The sequence below is a fragment of the Antedon mediterranea genome, chromosome 8 (assembly GCF_964355755.1).
Source record: "Antedon mediterranea chromosome 8, ecAntMedi1.1, whole genome shotgun sequence".
In the NCBI taxonomy this organism is placed as follows: Eukaryota; Metazoa; Echinodermata; class Crinoidea; order Comatulida; family Antedonidae; genus Antedon; species Antedon mediterranea.
In genome coordinates, this window is record NC_092677.1 from 9,025,106 (window position 1) to 9,047,696 (window position 22,591).

A 22,591-nucleotide genomic window follows, 5' to 3' on the forward strand; every position below is an offset into this window, starting at 1 on the left:
TATCGGGTATACCCTCAAAACTTTGTTTTTGCAATGTTTCTGAAATTCGCTTCGACTACTACTCGTCACAATAATTGCCAATTCATGGCAGATTATTGTTTTTAGGAACCATTCATGACGTACGGTGAATTCTTTTCATTGTCAAATTTGCATAACAACAAGTGTTTTATGTGTCTCAGCAACCGTCATCGTCTCCAAGGAAGCCGGTCAAATATATGAATATTCATTAGCATTGACCTCTAAACATAGCGTTAAAAATAACAAACAACGAAGAGCGAGGCAAGACACACAGGGTTTAGTAAAGTAGTTGCAGAATATCTCTAAAAATGAACTTAATTCTCGGTTTAAGTATCGTATTTTTATCAATAACATGTGTCTCAAGTTTATATCGAGAAGGAATACTAAGAACAACAGAGGTAAAGTTTTGAAATACTGTTATTAATTTGTTTGAAGTTAGGCAAGGAACGAACTTGTGAGAGGCATCTTCTGCACTCTTTTCTCTGAAGAAGTTCGTTTAGTTTGGTAGGCCTATTTATTGTGTGTGCCTTCATAATTTCTTACGATAAAGGTGCTTTTTTATGTTATTAGGATAGAAAATGTATAATCAACTAGCTAGGCCTAGACTAGTATATTGCTTTAAACTAGACATCGGTGTCAGTGATAAACTGCTATAATGGCCTATCCTAGGCCTCCTATTTGTTATATAAAATTTGATATAAAATAAAAAAAGCATTTTTTTTGTCTTTTTTGAAAGTTTTTATTATCTTTATAGGCTATTTTTGATAGGCCTATTACTAAAAATTAGGGTTTAAATTAATAGATATCAAAAGCATGGTACTGTAGTCGTAAAATCAACTTCTATTTCTAGTCTTTTGTATGATGTGCCACTGCTACAGTGTTTTTTTTTTTTGTATGTGCAAATGTTTTATTTCAGTTCAGTTGAACCACTGCTCAAAAAACATACGCAAAAATAAAAATATATCCCTCAAGCAATGGTAACTTAAAAAAGATGATGTTAAATAATTAAATACTGTATAGCCTATACAACAAAATCAATTTCAAACCTGAACATTTGTTATCTATTAATAAACACTGTAGGCTATCTTTCGCATACAGTGCTAAAGGGTGTTTTTTTTTCATTTGGAAATTATTCATTACCTGTATACTATCATACTGTATGTTATATCACCATTTTATGTTTTTTATAGACCACACACTTAATAATATAAAATATAATATACTGTAACACATTAAACATAATTATTTTCAAAATTAACCTTGAACCATCCATAAACCAAACAAAATCAATAATCAGTTAAATGCCATACACTTCAAGATAAATTAACCACACATTTTAACCATTCACTATAAATTGGTTTTTCCAAATTGCTGAATTTAAACTGTACAGTACTATCAATCAGTCTTTATTTCCATCATAATCACACAAAAAAACAAATAAAATATTATGATGGAGGACGTACAATTTATTTTTATACCTCCCTGGTACAAGAACGACAAAACAAAATTGCATTGCCCACTTACAGTAAATACACACCCAATTGATATTACAGAGTAATATACAGTATTGTCATAAGTCGTAGTCAATTAATCGAATGTGCATAGAGATTTAAAACTTAAAAGTATTAACATTTTTTTAATATATTGATTGGTAGATTATTCCAATATTTGGGTCCTGTTGAAAATACAGATTGAATTTTATGAATATTTAGTCGATAGTTGTTTTTATTTCTAGTATTGTACCCATGAAACTGGTAATGACTCATTTTTACTTTAAATTCAAAACTTTTCCCATTCTAACCTAAAAAAAATCAATTAAAAGTATCAATATACAGTAAGTATTTCCAATGTCAATGAGTAGTTTTACAAGGTTTTGTATAAATGTTTTTCAAGAAATGCCACAATCTACAGTATATGAAATACATGCACAGAAAATTATCTGGCATTTCAACAGGTATTGTACAGTACATTCTATTACATGTAGTAGACCTAATTTTCCAAAAAATATTTATTTATTTACTCTAGAGTGTACTGTTATCAAAGACATATTTTACCTTTCTCTGGCAGTATATAAAAAACATAAATACAGAACTACAATAGAAATTATTAAAATATAATTATCCATCTTTTCAATAATACAATTTTTTTCACTTCGTTTTTAAATACCAATACTAATAATATGTTTATATCTTTTCTTGCAGGACTGGGATTTCTTAGCGCGGTTCTGTTTTGTCTCGGAGCTTGGTCGTTTACGGTATGAAGTGGAATACCCTAAGGTTTGTAAAAGATGTTCCTTGTTTAATTAATTCCCATGTCCTCAGCACCTTTACTGTACTGTACAGTTCCTTTTTGTTACTGTTACAGTATTGTTACTTTTATGTTCAGTACTCAGATCTTGTACTGCAGACAACACAATTGTTTTCAAACTATTTGTGTTACTATGCCAAGCTACCTTCATCACCCTGTACAGTACCTCTTCTGATCTCATTACTCCCAACCTTATTGCCCATGCACTCACATCATTAAACCCTCACCTTCCTTTGCCTCATTACTCCCAACCTTATTGCCCATGCACTCACATCATTAAACCCTCACCTTCCTTTGCCTCATTAACCCCTCACCTCTTCACCACTCTTTCAACTATACTCCTCATTATTACAGTCTTGCTGTAGTTTCAAACTGATTTCAAAACATTTGACAAATTCTGTACAAGTCTTACTGTACACTATCTATTAATTATGCAACCATTTTGGAAATCCAACAAAAGTTGAATTACTGATCATTTAAGAATTATATTTATTGTAATACAGTATTCTTGATTAAGTTGTATTTTTGTGATATGCTACTACTATATTTTAGGCTAGCAGCACTGACTAAATTACACTTTTTGTTTGCTCAGTGATTTTTAAGGAACTAGAGTTTGTTTGGCGTTGTTGGGACAACAAGTCACAGTATTAAAAAGATACAATTATATATACAATGGTAGCAGTTGATGCATAGATTATATTAATAATAGTCTTTGAAAGTAACTGTTATCTTTTTTTTATTGTCATACTGGTCCTATACACAACCTAAACAATACATTAACCTTCAAAATGTTTTTACTGTTTGTTGCAGTACTCAGATCTTGTACTGCAAACAACACCATACTGTACTGTTTTCAAACTATTTTGTTACTACTGTAGGCCAACCTACCTTTATTGAAAAAATTGTTTACTAGATTCTTGTAGGTTGTCATAATTTTATCATATTTCCATTTTTAGAACAGTATAAAATAATAAAAATATAATTTCTGTATAATTTTGTACCTCGTACAAGCAGAGCTTATTCATTATAATATAAGGATGGTCCTTTTCATCTTTTTATAATTGTATCCATATTTCTATAATTATTAATATTGTACAGTTTAATTGAATTTTTGATCTTATTTTAATGTTTCTTTCTTATTGTATTTTATCAATATTTTCATTTTTATTATTGGATGAATATTGAATTGAAGAGAAAAGGTTTCATTAATAATAATAAGAATATTGTTTTTACATAACAATGGACTATAACAAGATTCTGCCTATGCAAATTAGAATTTATTACAATATAAATATCATTTTATTTCATCAATACAGTACCATCAAATAATTGCCGTTTTAGCCATGAATAAACTGTATCAAATTAGCTTTAAAGTGCAAAAAAGAACAAATTTAATCCAAAAATGTCACCATCTTTAAAATGATATTGTCTCGCTGAAAAAAAAATGTGTTTGTTTGTCAATTTACCAAAAAAATAGAATTTTAAGGTGAATAACTTCATTAAAACACAAAATGGCCTATTCAAAATGGCCTATTCAAAATGACCTATTCAAACGTTGGTTTTATTCAAACGTTGGTTTTATTCAAACGTTGGTTTTATTCAAACGTTGGTTTTATTCAAACTGTATGGTTTTATTTGTCATGTTTTGGAGACAATATATTTGTCATTTTTTGGATAGGACAGTTACTGTATGCAATAAAATTACAATTCAAATATTTTGTATTGTACATGTTCAGTAAGGTGCATTTCTAAATACCTTTGTAACACTTCATTAAACTAATCAATATTTTATTTTAACGCAACTTCCTCTGTGCAAGGAAATACAGTAATTCCATGCTAAAGTATTGTTTGTAGGAAAAAAACTTGTTTTTAATAACTTAACACAAGAACCTGCAGCTGTAATAATACGTACTATAGAAAGTCCACCAAGTTGTTTTCATCGTCCACTGGACAGTAAACATCACTTCAGCATGTCACAAAAGCCTACTGTTCACCAATGAATAATAACTAGAAGTTAGAATAAGCAAAGAGATTCTGCACAAAATAGTTACTGTATATGTACAAAATAAAACAATTACAGTAAAACTAAATTAATAATATGTTTTGTCTTAAACAGCCTTAAATATTGAAATTGTGCTCTTTTTTTTAATGAAGTTTAAAATTATAAAAATGTCTGAAAATGCCTAATAATACTTTATATCGTCTTTAATTCCATTCAGCTGAAATTTAATTATAGGGTATGATTTAAACTCCATTGATTCTCTGCCCTAAACTATTAATACATTTTTTTTTCAGTCTTTTGCAGTACAAAATTTCTTACTATATTATGATGAACCAGGACAGTGGCCTGCAGTCTACCCACCAGATGAGGCTGTAAAAAAGGTATTAATCATAAAGTACTTTAATAGTACATACTACTGTATACAGCTGTACTTTTAATTAAGTTAAAAAGTAGTTTTTCCATCACTTTTGTCAAAGTTTAGCAAATTCTAAAGAGCGCGCACTGCGCTTCTACATGCCAAATTTTCTTTCAATTGTTATATTTTATAGCTCAATTCATTATCTTTCGATATTGTTATCGACAAGTTTATTTTGATAATGTCATCAGTGCAAAAAAATTAGAACAAAATGTGTGTCCGTAATTTCACCAATGCTACACTGTATATAGATATACAGTATATACTGTACATAATGTATAATAAATGGCATATAATAGGCACAACTCAGCACTATAAGCGTATTATAGGATGACATAAATCAACATTTTACAATTAAATGTTAACATACGTGCATGTTTAAAAAATATTAATGTCAATAAAATGATAAAAATGATCACCTATAATTCGTGAAAGTGACGAATTAAATTCTAGTTAAGACTTTATTTATGTACTTGACATCTACTGTACTGTAAATAGCGACAAAACTTTTGCTTAGGCCTGACATAAATTAAACTGTACCATACAAGGAAATATACAATATTCAATTGGTTACAATACAACTGTAGTAACGAATTTCTTGATTTAATAACATTTTGTACAGTAACCTTTACCTTCTTTACAGTTTCAAGCCTTGTCGTTTAAGGCGAGCGATTGCGATCACTCGCCTAACACCCTCCTAAACTGCCCTTGGGGAGTGCGATTTACAACCCCCTTAAATTTGGCAAACTTCTACACACCAAAATACAAACAGCACACCTTCAGCACCCCTGAATGTATTGAAGAGTGCAATTTGTAGCAAACCTATAATTTTCAAAAGACAAGGCCTGCAGGTTGCTACTGTACATGTCACAATATAAATTAATTTGCAAACTAGACCTCTAGGTTAGATTTCTTGTTGTCATAAAGTTTAAAGTTCCCTTATGATTGTAAGAACCAAAAATTATTTATCGACTAAAATATTTTTTTTTGTAATAGACATGTCTGGAGAAGGAATCTGTTATGAATCCAGCAAACCACCAAATTGTAAATCTGACCAATGACTATATTTGGTCGGGCTGTGTGTTGACCTCAGTGGAAGAGGGGGAAGACAACCATATCTCCGTTTTCGGAGATGACACTAAATTTGTCTGTAAAGGAGGGAGGAGCTTCCGTTCTGTACGTGAGCGATGGTGGTACGTCGCTCTTAGTAACTGTGGTTCTAAAAGCGTAAGTTTTTTTTTTTTTTAAATATTGATAATTTACTGTTTTTCACAGATTAGCATTTGTTATTAATTTAGTCTTTCCTTATATTAAAATCTCAATGAGCAAAAAATCCTTAGATTTGTACGATTATGATTGAAATGATTACTGTGGGTGTTTTTATAGTTTACAGTACCGAGAAAAAAGTATAACACACTATAGTACTTCAACTAGTAATCTAATAAGTACACTTTAATTTAGGATTCAATATTGACATTTTGTCGTCATAAGGATTCATCATTTCAGATGATGACATCATAGATGACGACGAAAAATGTACAGTACAGGGCAGTACTGTAATGTGATTTTCATACAGTAACGTTCATGTATATGCATTTCCGAGAATAATAGAAGAAGTCTGAATATATTTGTTCAAAATCATGTCTTCCGATCTTGTACACACAACATGAGCACTTGATCTCTGTTTGATGAAAATTATCATTGTTCTACATTGCATATAATAAATAAGAAGGTCGTTGAATAACTCTGTGTTTACCTCGTGTTCTTCAAGTTATTGTAAACATGTATTTAATATACCCACATATCATTGATCAAACATTGCAAGCAAATTTACTAACCAATTTGCTTTAAGAGCAATGTATGCTCTAACTGTTGACATTTTTATTTGCTTTTCTGTTACTGTTCAAGCTATTAATCCAGTAACACTGGTACCTATGTAGTTACGACCTGGGCGTTTGTACTGTAAACTTAATGCATTTGACATTAGGAACTGGTTTTATTTTAAGTAAAAATTTAAACTGCAACCTTTGTTTATAAACAAACCAAAACGATTTTAAAGAAAACTGTCAGAATTAAGGCCCTACTAATTCTGTAATTGTTTTTGGTTTTTTTTTTTGCAGGGGTTGTATATGAAATATAAATTAACATTGACAAATGGAGACAATTGGTGGAAAAAGCATTTTTCTGCAGATCAGTTTGGTAAGAAAATTTACTGGGAAAAAAAAATTAAAATGTATTTGACGCATTATGTCTTATGTCTCACTCTTGAGGACAACCAAAGTATATTGATCGAACGAAGATAAGAAACTCAACAGTTCTTTTCAGAAATCAATATCCAGTATGTGTTGTACCGCAAACCTTATATCAACACATTATGTTTCATTTATTTCACAGCAAAGTCTCCTGAATAGTGTGTCCCAAAGGATTAACTGTAACAAATGGCACAGAATTGTAGTAAATAGTATTTTACAAATTTAGTGACACGATCTTCAGACTTAAACACCAGTAGTCCTTTTTACACCAACATGTTCTATATATCAAATAATGTACTTGTACTAATAATATTTCACAAAATCTCAATTCCATCAGGTAAATTTCTTAATAATGACGCAATATTCGATCAATATAAAAGCTTTATCGTAATTGTATTGAGTTCCTGCAAATTGGACAAGTCAGTAATTCACTGAAATATAGTACTTACAGACCTGTCATTGTCTAATTATATTTTCATATATATTGAGAGTGTCCAATATAATTAAGTTTTATACATGATTCAATGTGTGTCGAAGAATGGTATTAAGACAAGAACAATTTCATTAGTAGCCCCTATCTACCTGACTTTGAAACTAATACGTTTGTAAGTAACGTCTATCATTTTCACTAATCAAATTACTGAAAACTCCATTATTATATTATGTATAAAATCTTCTATGTTGATGAAAGATTTGATCAATAATTTTATAAATAAAAATTTATTTTAATATTATTTCAATCTTGTAATCAAATTTACACAGAAAATGAGTATTTCACTCAGTACACTATCTTACTGACCTTGTATACTACTGCATTTCATTCATTTAATAGTCAATCAGTTTGTATGCTTTTTTTTAATGCTTTAATACTAAGTATGTTATTATAATGGATGGTTTAGCATTAATAATGTACTGTCTACAAAGGCAGATGTTATTTTGTAATGATTTACACAGACTTTCAACTTCCTTCCTCCTAAATTTCCAGTCTCTTTAACTGCCACCAAACAGTTATCATTTGTCTTGCCATGAAAACATGGATCAAATGTTGTCTTCCCTAAAGATTCCTTTCATTTCATCATCTGTTTCCACACAATAACATGGTCTAAGATGGACCAGGTCATTGGGGTAACTCTCTATTCTTCAGAAAGATGTACCTTGGCCTATTTAAAGTCTGGCACACAGGCCAGAATTGTACACTGGACCTCCAGTTTAAGTCCTTCTCCAGGTAGTATTAAGTGTACTAGCTCACACAGCCAATGGTGGACAGATGCTTTGGCGCCGTACTGTAGTTGGCAGCCAGTGACATGACGTACCCTTAGAATCCATATTGTGAATATGGCGCCATATAAATCAACATTAACATGAAATACTGTACTTTTTGTTCATGACAAATTATTTTATTATTATTATTATTATTATTACAAAACATTTTTTAATGAAAAAACAATTTTTGTTTCGATATGTGATTTTGATTTATGTCATTTTAACTTTACTCCCTCGACACATGGTTAGGTAATACTTTAACTATTAATTATTAACCATCTTACTGTAGATTTTAGTTCACCTACATAATATCACAATACCCTTTTGTTACTTTTTATTTACAGTGGCTATAAAATGCAGTCACTAGTAGCGTAAAATATCTCGTCTACCTTTATGATGTTGTTTTTGCCACCAATTATGAAATATCTTTTGTATGAATATCTGCTTTTGCTTTTACAGTATTTTCATTAATAATCATAAATCATCTAAACCAAGTGTGTCTATGTGAACCAGAATTCTGATGTGAACCAGCATTATGATGTGAAGCATACTATACTAATACTAAACAACTTTACTGTAATATTCAGAAATAGACAATTTAAACAAAAATTAATTTTTCATCATCTATACATCAATAAAGGTTTAAGGTTTATATGTTTTCATGGTTTTTCACAAGTGCCTTGAGCACTTTAGTGATATGTGCGCTGTATAAATCTTATTATTATTATTATTATTATTATTATAAACAAGCCAATTTATTCCAAGTAACGTCTGCAATAGAATATTTTAAAATGATATGATTTCTATTAATCTATATGTATATATTGATTAATAATTGTACAGATAAACATAATACTGTAAAGTACAATAAACAGACTTGGAATAGTCATTAAAAAATTGTGATAAAAAAAATATCCGTCCATTTTTGTATGTAAAATAGCATTTCATTTGAAAAATTCTTTTTTTTTATTTCAGGTATACTGCAAACCGATATAATATTCCTATGTCTTTTCGTGCTTGTGTTCTTTATTTCCTTATATGTAGCTGGTATGTACAATATTTAGGTTACAAAAGAATGTGACATTTTTATCTTAGGGAACAAAATTTATTTTTAAAAATTACTGAAAAATGTGCTGGATCTCAATAGAGATACAAAAGTAAAAAAGTAAAAGTAAAACATCTTAAAAATGCCAAGTTTTCTGAAAACACTTACAGGTTAGGTTTGTACCATATGACTAGTAGGCCTGCTTTTTTTAGAACTTCAAATATTCAATAGTTTTTGCAAAAATTCAAATGGCAATGTGCTTAAAGTAGATTCAATTATGTTGAAGAAAAATGTTACTTTTCAACTGTGCACATTTTTTATTACAGATAAATTGAAAGAAAAACAGCTTTTCCATACAACATATAAAATGTATATATCAGTACAGTTCTTTTATGGTAAGTGAAACTGAAACAGATCAACATACAGGATATAGCCACCTTTTTAGGGAGATCTAAAAATATAATTGTTGCTACCTATTAAGTAAAGATTGTATACAAATAATGATTGTTTATGGGTGGAATAGTACAAATAATTTCATGACGTGAAAGATATATTTTCATTGTTTTTCCTACAGTTATTTCGCTTCTATGCTATCTTATATTCTACATTGAGTATGCAAATGATGGTACGGAGGCCGAAAACATGAAGCTATTTGCTCGCATAATGCAATCTGTTGCAGATGGTATATTTCTTCTTATGTTAATCTTAATGGGAAAAGGATATACAATAACAAGGTAGGTACAACTCTTTTTTTTTTATTTTGAGAAAAAATGTTGCCAACAATTTTAAGCAATTCACAAGTGTATGTCTTATTATTTTAATTTTGAAAATGCAACAATATTTTTCAATTTATGGATAAAAAGGAAGAAAAAAAAAACACCATTTTATACACCCTTTATTATAAGCCCACATTGGAGTAAGCCCACCAAAAAGTTGTATACAGTATTTTATTTTTTTTTTAAATGCAACAATATTTTTAAATTTCATTGAACAGTCCGAAATGTTGTAAAGTCAATTCTATTTGTGGAAACAGCCTTTCTATTATAATATTAAAGAAAATACATGAGTCTTGTACATTGTTCTAATGAAAGAAAATCAATAATGCCCAGGCAACCAAGTAGTTTAATCAATCCCTTCTAGTAGGAGCCTTTGATTAGACAGCCTTGATACAATAGATATTATTGACGGTGTATTTTCATACAACCTTTCATAGAAATGTTTTCATTAGAAAACATTCTACTGGGTTACGAACTTAACCTCAAATTATTTCGCTATAAAGTGCTGTATATCATAAAATGAAGTAGTTAGTTATAAAATGAATAATATATTTATACTATACACTATGTATGAATAGCGATAACATTGAATGGAACTGTAAATTTAAGCAAAATTTGATTATACAGTATAATGTATGTTTGTATGATGTAGTACAAATAGCTTCTTTCCAGGAGCTATTAGAGCCTTAAACATTATGTAGACACTTTTTTGTAATGTTTTTGTTTTAGATTTTGTGTTGTGTCCGTTGGATATTGTGCTCTGCCAACAGAGCAAACAGAATGTCTATGTTTTTTCTTAAAACAAATGATAATAAATGATACTTGACTTGACTGTATGTTTAAGCGGATATTAGCCCTTGATGGCATTTGCAGAAATAAACAAATTGAATTGAATTATAATGGTAGAATAAAATAATTCAAGATTATAGGGAAGGGAGTTCATGGTTTAAAGAATACATATTATAAAGATACAGTTTTTACTTGGCTGCAAACACGTCCATAAATGAAGCCATAGATGGTGCATCTTCTTTCTGTCCAAGTCTCTTCATAAAATGTAGGCAAATATGTTCAGTATCTAAATAATTATATAATACTTTATGATGAAATTATGTAATTTGTCTGCCTGGCAGATTAGATGAGTTAATTGCTATAATCATAGATCATACTTGTCGAAGTTAAGCGCCCCTACAATTGGGAAATTTACATTTACAAACTAAATGATAAATTTGTAGTGATATTAATATCCGCTGAGTTAAAGTCTTAGTACTGTACCATCCGCTGATCAAATAACTCGTAACGTTTGTCATGTATTTGGCAAAGTTGAACTATGCAAAAAATATGCAGAAAGTTTCTTTATTATATTTCATATTTTAATTAATAATTACAGGTTTAGTAAAATAATTAAATATTAATTTGCAATCATTCTTTTCATTCATTCTTGTGTGCATACAAATTCTGTGTAAAGATTGTTTTGATTATAAATATCGATTATTACTTTAGAGTAAAATGTTCGTAATTAAACTTTAAAATATTTGTGATTATGAAGCTTATAAATTAATATATTATTCATGATTAAGCTTTATTACATATTCATGATTAAGATTTAACATATTTATTATTGAAATTTAACATATTTATGATTAAAATTTAATATATTCATGAATATGCTTTAAAATATTCATGATTAAGATTTAACATATTCATGATTAAGATTTAACATATTAATGATTTTGCTTTACATATTTATGATTAAGCTTTACATTCATAATTAAGATTTAAAATATTCATGATTAAGATTTAACATATTCATGATTAAGATTTAACATATTAATGATTTTGCTTTACATATTTAGGATTAAGCTTTACATTCATAATTAAGATTTAAAATATTCATGATTAAGATTTAACATATTCATAATTAGGCTTTAACATATTCATAATTAGGCTTTAGAATATTCATAATTAGGCTTTAACATATTCATGATTAAGATTTAACATATTCATGATTAGGCTTTAACATATTCATGATTAAGCTTTAACATATTCATGATTAAGATTTAACATATTCATCATTAGGCTTTAACATATTCATGATCAAGCTTTAACATATTCATGATTAAGATTTAACATATTCATGATTAAGATTTAACATATTCATGATCAAGCTTTAACATATTCATGATTATTAATTTAATTATGTTTTTACTGTATTAACATTTTATTATATAATTATAGAGGGCGCATCAGTCATTCTGGCACAGTGAAAATAGCTGTTTTAATGTGTGTCTACGCTGTTTTGTATGCTGGACTATTCTTCTACGAGTCTTCGGTGAGTTGGTTATTTCCAATAAAATGGTATTTTGACACACTTCAAACATGATGAGATGACATAAATCCATACTTCTGTAGTCATGTGTGATTCAGTGACAATGAGAAAATATGTAGTACCCTAACAGATCATTTGAACCAAGAACCTAAACAAAAAAGCTTGCTTTCCATTGAGGATGCAAATCATGAATGTAAGTGCCATGCAAGTAATTTGACCAATCACAATCAATGAATTATTCAAACTTTCATCTGTCGTAAACTCGCTCGCGTTGAGTTCTCGTCCTTGCGTTGCGCCTAGGTGGGAAGAAGGACTGGTTATCTTTGTGTTGGTGTCTGGAAATGACCAATTAAAAGTATTTGTTTATTTTACAGCAATTTGATCCAGGTGAAGTGCTCTACCTGTATGAAAGTCCAGCTGGGTTCGCTCTTATTGGACTCCGTGGTTTCTGTTGGTTCTGGTTTATCTACGCTATCTTCTTCACGTTGAAGCACTATCCCGAGAAAGGATCGTTCTATTATCCATTCTTTTTTATTTATTCAGTATGGTATGTATTATTCCTGTAGTGGTATATAACCAAGTATAATCTTAGGCAGCTTAGGTATGAAATTTGGGGACAAATTGACTGTTCTGTAGCTGTGCATCCTACCCGATGTTTGTGTCGATAAATTGAGCGTTGTAAAAGATAGGTTGTGATTAAATCTATATTTGCCTTTATTTTATTGAGGAAATTGTACGTTTCCACCATACAACAATGAGATGGAATTTATGAATTGGCCTTATATGGAAAAGTTTAGTTTATAAGGAGGACAGAAAGCAGGAAACTTTGGGTAGAATTTGTCATTCCCCCAGATTTCCATATTCAGTTAAATATTTATTTATTTCTGTGGTAAATAAATACACTTCTTTCTTAATATAGGTTCATTGCACTACCTATTATGATTCTGGTTGCTACTTTTGGAATGCCAAAATGGTGGCGTGAAAAGGTCATGAATGTTATTGAGCTCACCATTGCATTTACAGGACAATTGATCTTTTTGGTAAGAATTTTAAAATAATAAAAAGGTTCATCTGGATCACTGTATAGTATTTTAAGTACATTTTCTTTTGGATGATCCAAAGTCGAATAAAATTCGTAAACTTACGTTTTTTACTCTAGCTTTCGCTGGTCAACGACGCAGCTTAATCGTGAGTGAGTCTCTGTGACTTGGACTTGTTACCATTAGATCTCGTATATGGTATAGCGCCATCTATAGATCGTTCAGGTTTTCCCAAATGGGATTGTCGGGGCCTCCTCTTTAGTAAGTTGTTGTACAATTTTGGGAGTTCCAAACCGCCGTCGTCTCTGTTCATAGTGTTACCATGTTTTCTTATTTTTATTGATTCTTTTATTTTCCTGTCTTTCCATGACGATTCTGTGCCTAGTATTTTTACGTTCCAATTTGGTAAATGAGTGTGAGTGGTCATGTGATCGGTGATGGCTGAGTTGTGAACAATTTCTGAAGCTGAATTTCTGGCTGAACGTGTTAGGATCCCTGTACAATGTGAAGTGACATCTGCTTTGTGTTCTTTTATCCTTGTGGATAAGGTTCTGGCTGTTTCTCCTATATATGCTTTTTCGCAGTTATTGCAATTTACTTGGTATATTACACCAGATTTGTCATCATTTTTTATTTTGTCTTTTGGGTGAACTAAAAGATTTCTTAATTTGTTTTGTGGAGTAAAATAAGTGTTGACATTGTAACTAGATAAGCAGTGTCTAATTCTTTCTGATATTCTTGGTATGTAAGGTATCCCTATGTTACCTTTGTTTTTGTTGGTTGTATCTTTTGTTTTTTGTTTGACATTTTGTTTTCCTTTCTCCGATCTTTTTTGGATTATCTTGTCCATGGACCAATTAGGGTACTCGCACCCAACGAGCGCATGTTTAATCTTTTTCATTTCTGTTAGTTTCTCGTCTCTTTTAGTGACAACTTTTTCACATCTGTCAACCAGAGTATTAACCACACTTAACTTATGTTCCAATGGATGGCAGGAGTGAAAATTTAAGTATTGGTCTGTGTGGGTCTTTTTTCTGTAAACTGTCGTCGTCAGGTCTCCATTGTTCAGTGTATTTATGATGTCTAAGAAAGGTAATGTATTGTTAGACATATGCTCAGTTATAAATTTTATGTTACCTGTTTTGTCAATTGTGTTTAAGTGTGAGTTAAGATGTTCTGCTGATCCTTCTGGAATGAGAGCTAATATGTCGTCAACATACCTTTTCCAATATGTTGGCTTCATTCCGTCTGGTGCTGTTTGCAGTGCTTTTTCTTTTAAATCCTCCAGATACAAATTTGCAACAATCGGGCTGATGGGACTGCCCATGGCAATACTGCCAATCTGTTTATATATTTTGTCCTGGAAGCTGAAATAAGTGGTATTAATAACAAGTGATAGTAAATCTATTATATCTCTAATGACCATGTTTCTGCATTTTTTCAGTGTCTTATCTTGTGAAAGTCTCCTTTCTACTAATCACACCATGGTTATACTGTTTACCCAGAATCCACAAACCTGATGTTCCACTACGACCTATTGTGGATTGCATAAACACCATCTACTATAACTTGGGCAAAAAATTAGCTGAAATCCTCTCTCCGTTGTTTGGCACCTCCTGCCACCACGTCGACAATTCAAAACAACTAGTTGAGGAACTAATCACGCTTGACATTCCTGAAAATCACACATTTGTCTCGTTTGACGTTGTGTCTCTTTTCACAAAAACCTCCACCAAAGAAGCAATAGAAATAGTAGAAAGGAGACTTTCACAAGATAAGACACTGAAAAAACGCACAAACATGGTCATTAGAGATATAATAGATTTACTATCACTTGTTATTAATACCACTTATTTCAGCTTCCAGGACAAAATATATAAACAGATTGGCGGTAATGCCATGGGCAGTCCCATCAGCCCAATCGTTGCAAATTTGTATCTGGAGGATTTAGAAGAAAAAGCACTGCAAACAGCACCAGACGGAATGAAGCCAACATATTGGAAAAAGTATGTTGACGACATATTAGCTCTCATTCCAGAAGGATCAGCGGAACATCTTAACTCACACTTAAACTCAATTGACAAAACAGGTAACATAAAATTTATAACTGAGTATATGTCTAACAATACATTACCTTTCTTAGACATCATAATTACACTGAACAATGGAGACCTGACGACGACAGTTTACAGAAAAAAGACCCACACAGACCAATACTTAAATTTTCACTCCTGCCATCCATTGGAACATAAGTTAAGTGTGGTTAACACTCTGGTTGACAGATGTGAAAAAGTTGTCACTAAAAAAGACGAGAAACTAACAGAAATGAAAAAGATTAAACATGCGCTCGTTGGGTGCGAGTACCCTAATTGGTCCATGGACAAGATAATCCAAAAAAGATCAGAGAAAGGAAAACAAAATGTCAAACAAAAAACAAAAGATACAACCAACAAAAACAAAGGTAACATAGGGATACCTTACATACCAAGAATATCAGAAAGAATTAGACGCTGCTTATCTAGTTACAATGTCAACACTTATTTTACTCCACAAAACAAATTAAGAAATCTTTTAGTTCACCCAAAAGACAAAATAAAAAATGATGACAAATCTGGTGTAATATACCAAGTAAATTGCAACAACTGCGAAAAAGCATATATAGGAGAAACAGCCAGAACCTTATCCACAAGGATAAAAGAACACAAAGCAGATGTCACTTCACATTGTACAGGGATCCTAACACGTTCAGCCAGAAATTCAGCTTCAGAAATTGTTCACAACTCAGCCATCACCGATCACATGACCACTCACACTCATTTACCAAATTGGAACGTAAAAATACTAGGCACAGAATCGTCATGGAAGACAGGAAAATAAAAGAATCAATAAAAATAAGAAAACATGGTAACACTATGAACAGAGACGACGGCGGTTTGGAACTCCCAAAATTGTACAGCAACTTACTAAAGAGGAGGCCCCGACAATCCCATTTGGGAAAACCTGAACGATCTATAGATGGCGCTATACCATATACGAGATCTAATGGTAACAAGTCCAAGTCACAGAGACTAACTCATGATTAAGCTGCGTCGTTGACCAGCGAAAGCTAGAGTAAAAAACGTATGTTTACGAATTTTATTCGACTTTGGATCATCCAAAAGAAAATTTACTTAAAATTTTAAAATATAACCGAAAATTCATTTTTTTGTACCATTACTATAATTATATTATTATTATTATCATATCAATATTTATAAAGCTTGGTTATTTATTATAACTTGTGAATAGAAAGTAGGAAAACACTTTTCCAAAACCAGACTTTTCTCGAGGTATAAAATGTCCCAAATTCATTTTTACCATTAGAAACAGATTCCAAATACCAACCTTTCCAGAAAACCAGTCATATTACTGTAGGCCATCCCAAAGGTGTCCAGTATTGAGAGAGTTGACTGTATTACAAAATATGTAGCCTCAAAAGAATTAAATTCAATTCCAATTTATTTTCATACACTCAACTCATACACTAATAAATAATAATACAACAAAAGTTCTCTTCGTACTGGTGAAAACTACTAAGATTTAAAATTTCATAATATATATATATACTTCCACTGATGAAACTTTTCTGGCTGTTTTACTTTATCGTTTTGATTTAGCTTTTTGCTTTTTTCTTTATCTCCATTGATATCCAGCCACTGATACCCACAGCATTGTATTTTTTTTTAGTATTTTGCCTTTGAATAATTTATATATACATATACACAAAGCTCAAACAATTTGAAAATGGAGGACAATAAACTGTGATACGCTATTTTAAAATGAGCAAGTTATATGTTAAAGCTCATTTTCTAATGAGTTTTTAACAAGAAATGTTTACTTAGTATATTATGCTAATATCTAATCATTTCAACAGATATTAACACGTCCATCTGCAGCCAATTCAAACTTCCCATATCACGTCAGGACATCCCAAATCGGTGTTCTCAATACACCAGAAGAAGGCAATCCAAATAACATAGACAACTTTATGCATCATGGCTATGGCATAAACGCTCTTGCTCGTGATCAATATCGGCCAAATTTCACCGAGATGTTCACAGTTGGAAACCCAAACCCTCCTCCTTATTCGTCTACCATTTACAGCAATGGCGTTCAGGTAAGACCTTATTTTGTTTTTTTGATTTAATTATTTATTTAGGAAAAAGTATAAAAACTAACAGTAATAATCAAATGCACCTCATCTATTCACATGACCATTGTACAGTAATATTATTCACATTCACATATTATAGCTATTGAGCCTAAAGAGCCTACAAGTATATTTGTGGCCTTGCATTTTATATGCCAAAATTTATAAATATTACTAAACAAACAAACTTTACTTTTGATTATTTTACTCAATATATTCTGTGAAAAGAGTGGAGTGAATTTATAACTCAAATCTGTTCTCTTTGGAAGTTTATGAAACTTTTGTAAGCAATTCTGTGAGAAGAGTGGAATGAATACAAAAGTTGCATACACAATATATAATGTATAATATGTGTAACTTTGTTTTGCCCTACAGTATAATCCCGTTAAATTTGGTTACTCATTAAATCATAAAAGGCAACCAAAAGTTTCTTGCACTATGAAATCCATAATGTTGGAGATGCATACATTTTTAATAATGGGATACTAACTATTAAATTAATTTCACTATGTTTTTCTTTTTGAATTCTTACAGAATGGAAACTCCGAAAAAACGAATGGTTTTGGTGAAAGTATACACTGAAAAAAATGACTGATAAAGAAATGTTAAAAAGTGTATAGTACACGTTTCAATAAATATCGTTTTGTTTGCTGTATCGAGAATGTACATTTGTTTCTAATAGGTAAGTGTAGCTAAGCTACCTTTTCACCTTTAAGAGTAAACAACCTATTCCAAATACTGCAATTTGTACATAGGACAAAAATAAAGTTTAAAGAATATTTCATTCAAGCTATTTTTTTATTTTCTGCAAACTGATTCAACCATAATAAGTAATACAATAATATATATATTTAGAATGAAGAATGTCCGTCCATTAATTATGCAATTTATGAATTCCATCCATTTGCATATTTTAAATTAAAGGTAACCTGTATGTAAATTAGGAAGTGGGAACGTTACTAGTAGGTTCTTCATGGAATTTTTGCATCTTATTTTTTTTGCAAAATTTATAGCCATACCAAAATATTATTAAAGAGGAATGTCCATCAGAATATGCAATTTATGAATTTTATCTATTTGCATATTTAAATTAAACCTGTATGAAAATTAGGAAAGGGTTCTTCATGGCATTTTTGCATCTTATTTTTTTGCAAAATTTATAGCCATACTAAAATATTATTAAAGAGGAATGTCCATCAGAATATGCAATTTATGAATTGTATCTATTTGCATATATAAATTAAACCTGTATGGAAAGGGTTTTCGTGGCATTTTTTGCATCTTGTTTTTTTATTGCAAAATATATAGCCATAGCAAATTAATATTAAGGAAGAATTTCCATTAAAATATGGAATTTATGAATTTCACAATTTGCATATTTAGGTTAAAGATAACATGTATGTAAATTATGTAGGGGAAGAGTGTTGTTCATGACATTTTTTCATCCTATTTTCCTGCAAAAAGATTTACCAAAATATTATGTATGTAAAAAGGAAGAATGTCCAGCAAAATATTGCAATTTTATGAAGATAACCTGTATGTAAATTATGTAGGGAAGAGTGAGAATTAAGTTCTTCATGACATTTTTTGCATCCCACGATTACTTTAAAATCAAACAGTCTTAATGTATTTTTTATAGTTCAACACTAATTATACTACACTAGGACCAAAAATCGTACGTAAACCTACGATCAGTAAAATCAAAGTTCACCTTAAATTCGTCCTCTCAACATCCTCCTACAGCTAAGAAAGCAGTAATATTTTGTTTAGCTTACAGAGGCCTAGAAATGTAAAACATTTAATGAATGGGAAAACAACGTACTACAGTCAACTCTCCCAATACCAGACTTTCTAAAAATCAGAAACTTTTTTTGAGGACCAAAGTTCCCAAATTAATTTTTACCATTAAAAGCAATTCCGAATACCAGACATTTTCCGGAAAAAGGTGTCTGGTATTGGGAGAGTTGACTGTATTATCTAACCGAAATACAACAAATTGAATTCCAGTGAACTTAAAATCAGGGTACATAAAATGTAGGTCCTATGTATTTTTCCATCCTTCAGCAATATGTTGACTTATCGTCCAATCAGCAATCAATTTCAACTTCGTCCATTAAATAATTCATAAAACTAAATCTTCTTGAATATGATGTAAATAATAGAATTGTATAGTTAAGACATTATTTGAAATGTTGATGCATATAGTATTTTTCAGTTCAGGTGGACTTGTATGCTTGTATTTTCCTATTGACATTGTGTATATATATTTGAAGTGTGAATTTATTTTTGAAAATGGTATATTGGTATATTAATTGTAAATAGCTGTGCAATAGTGAAGGATAGATATAAATAGGTTAAGAAATAGTATTAATATTGAACCTTGTAATGTATTGAGCTAGGATACTTTTTTGCAATCTGTAGTAAGAACTATAAATTGTGTCGTTGGTCGTTGCCTGACCCTATAATTTGCCCAGACCGTGTCGGTGATCTATATAGGATGCACGTCCCAATGAGCACAATGAATTAATATGATGTAACTAGTAGTAGGTTCTAGGTCATCGCAAATTAAAGACCCAGTAATGTACGTATGGTATATATGCCGCTACCTCCATTGCTATATGGCCTTACCACGTTGAAACACCAGTTCTCGTCAAATCACCGAAGTTAAGCAATGTTGGGCCTGGTAGAGCTTGGATGGGAGACCATCTGAGAATACCGGGTGCAGTATATGGAGCTAGCTGGGGTCCCATTAGGCATTTGAAATCAGCACTGCTGACTCTTATGGCAGCCCCTGCATCTAGTATCTGTCTCAGACGTATTGGTATATGCCTCTCCTCTGGTTAAGGTAGACACTGGACGAGAGAAGCCCTTCCCTTGGTCAATGTTGGGACCAGCCAAAGGTGCTTTAAACAGTCCTGGCTTAGTCATTATTCAGATGAATGTAAGACTAATTGACATTGTCGTTTACGACAGAAGTCGGCCATTAAAAAAAAACCTCCATTCATTGCTTGTTTGCTTTGCTATGGGAACATTACAAAAGTTAAAATGGACATGGATACTTTGTGTGATTGATCTTGTTAAATGTATAAGAATAATTTGAGGTATAAAAATAACACACCAAAGGGCCTTTGCAAGCTTTCATGCAATTGCCATCGAATATCCCACAATGCACCTACTGTACAAAGTTACCAGCAGCTTAGGATATGAGATTCATGGATTTGTGCAATGGAATCATCTGTAAGTTGTGTTATTGTTAGATTTAACTTTATTTTGTAAATGCTGCCCTCAATATTATGGTGTAATCTAATACTATCATCAACATATTATCAGACATTCTAATGTTTTCTACCAGACACATTAATGTAAACTGGCAATAAAAAAAGTTCATAAAAATGTTTGTGTATTCTTGAGGTATCGCACAGTAAAATTTAACATACCGCCCCCTAGGTATAACTGATAACATTATTAAGGGATCGTGTATAATAACCCGCTGGTCCCTGAAATGAATAACTAACTTATGCTTATAAGCCAGACATAGAAAAAAAAAAACAAAGCATATTTTAATGATTATTTTTAATTTAAATGACAATAATAAAAGATTTTTAGAAGCATTCTGTAAATAAATGTGTGTTTATTTAAACAGTCATACAGTATAAACAAGATCAGTACTTGCATTTCTGGTTGTTGGTTTGTATACAAAATGATTATTTAAGGTGTGCCTCAATGGCTGCTATTTTTTATTTTTTCAAAATTATTTAAGATTACTGTAATTGATTGTACTATTTTGCTAGCAACATTCATTTAAAGATGTATTGTCCCCCTAAAAAAATAATTCTTAACATAATAGTTAAATAATTCACATTGACCAAAAATTGGATCTAAAAAATTTGTATTTGCCTGAAAAAAAATGTAGTTTTTAGGCAAAATGTGCCATCCAGTGGTTTTTGGTTGAATTTAACCATTTATTTTGTCAATTTATAATTTTTTTTTCTATGGAAGTGATTAACTTTATTAAAACTACAAAATAACATATATTCAAAGTCTGATTTAATTAATCTTCATTTTTTATCTTTTTGGAAGACAATACATCTTTTAAGTTTTGTATAATTTGTTTTATATTGAATATTACACTTTTGAGAATTATTTACTAACCCTCTCTTTAACTTTGTTGAGATTTAAATCTATGAACATACACATTATATTGTAAATGTAATACATATACGTTTGATCTTAAATTTATTTTCATTTAAACATTAAATTAAGTTTTAGAAATGGGTTGTTCAATTTTATTACTAAACTTTAAACATTTTAATATTACTGAGAAGGCTTCAAAACAATTTTAATAATTATTATTTTAATATTAAAAACAATTTTTTCAGTAGAGTAACAAAAGTGTATTTAAACATTCAACAAATAATGAAATTAATCCTTATTTTCAGAGAATGTCAAAAATATTGACACAATTCAATAATTATGCACTAATTGTTATAGATTATTGCATTATCATCATCTTATGGACTTATAGTAACCATCTATGTCAAGGAATATAAGGGTCAAATTTTAAGGTTTTTTTTTAAGAAATGGCAAATATTGAATATTAAGTCATTTTTTAAAATTTGAAATTAGACAAATTTTTTTAAATCCCTATACTATAGGGATGATATACTAATCAGTCTAGTTATGTAAAACAAGGCCATATAGATGGCTAAAGTCGCGTGCTTAGTGTTTACCGACCGACCGACCTACCTACCAACTGACCGAAATTACTGAACATGTTTAAAAATGTTGAAATATTTAAAAACAGTTATATTTTTTTAATTTACACGTGTGTAGCCTGTCACTTTTGATGTGCTCGTATAACGTAATTTCGAGTTGAAAAGTAAGTCAAGAAAACAGAAATCGGGCAAAAAGAGTGCGCTACAACATTTAAAATCTGCGCACTCATGGCAATTTTGTAA

At 30.6% G+C, this 22,591-nt stretch overlaps 1 protein-coding gene across 1 annotated transcript; it reads left to right on the forward strand.

Moving 5' to 3' along the window:
- The first annotated feature begins 276 nt into the window (after window positions 1–276).
- Window positions 277–21,821, forward strand: LOC140056674 (transmembrane protein 145-like). The gene is made up of 13 exons (XM_072102123.1): window positions 277–416; window positions 2,220–2,294; window positions 4,621–4,707; window positions 5,739–5,969; window positions 6,863–6,941; window positions 9,233–9,304; window positions 9,629–9,697; window positions 9,877–10,036; window positions 12,314–12,407; window positions 12,779–12,951; window positions 13,324–13,444; window positions 17,358–17,600; window positions 18,168–21,821. The coding sequence occupies exons 1-13, from the start codon at window positions 327–329 to the stop codon at window positions 18,213–18,215; spliced, it is 1,542 nt and encodes a 513-aa protein (XP_071958224.1). The 5' UTR covers window positions 277–326; the 3' UTR covers window positions 18,216–21,821.
- The last annotated feature ends 770 nt before the right edge of the window (window positions 21,822–22,591 follow it).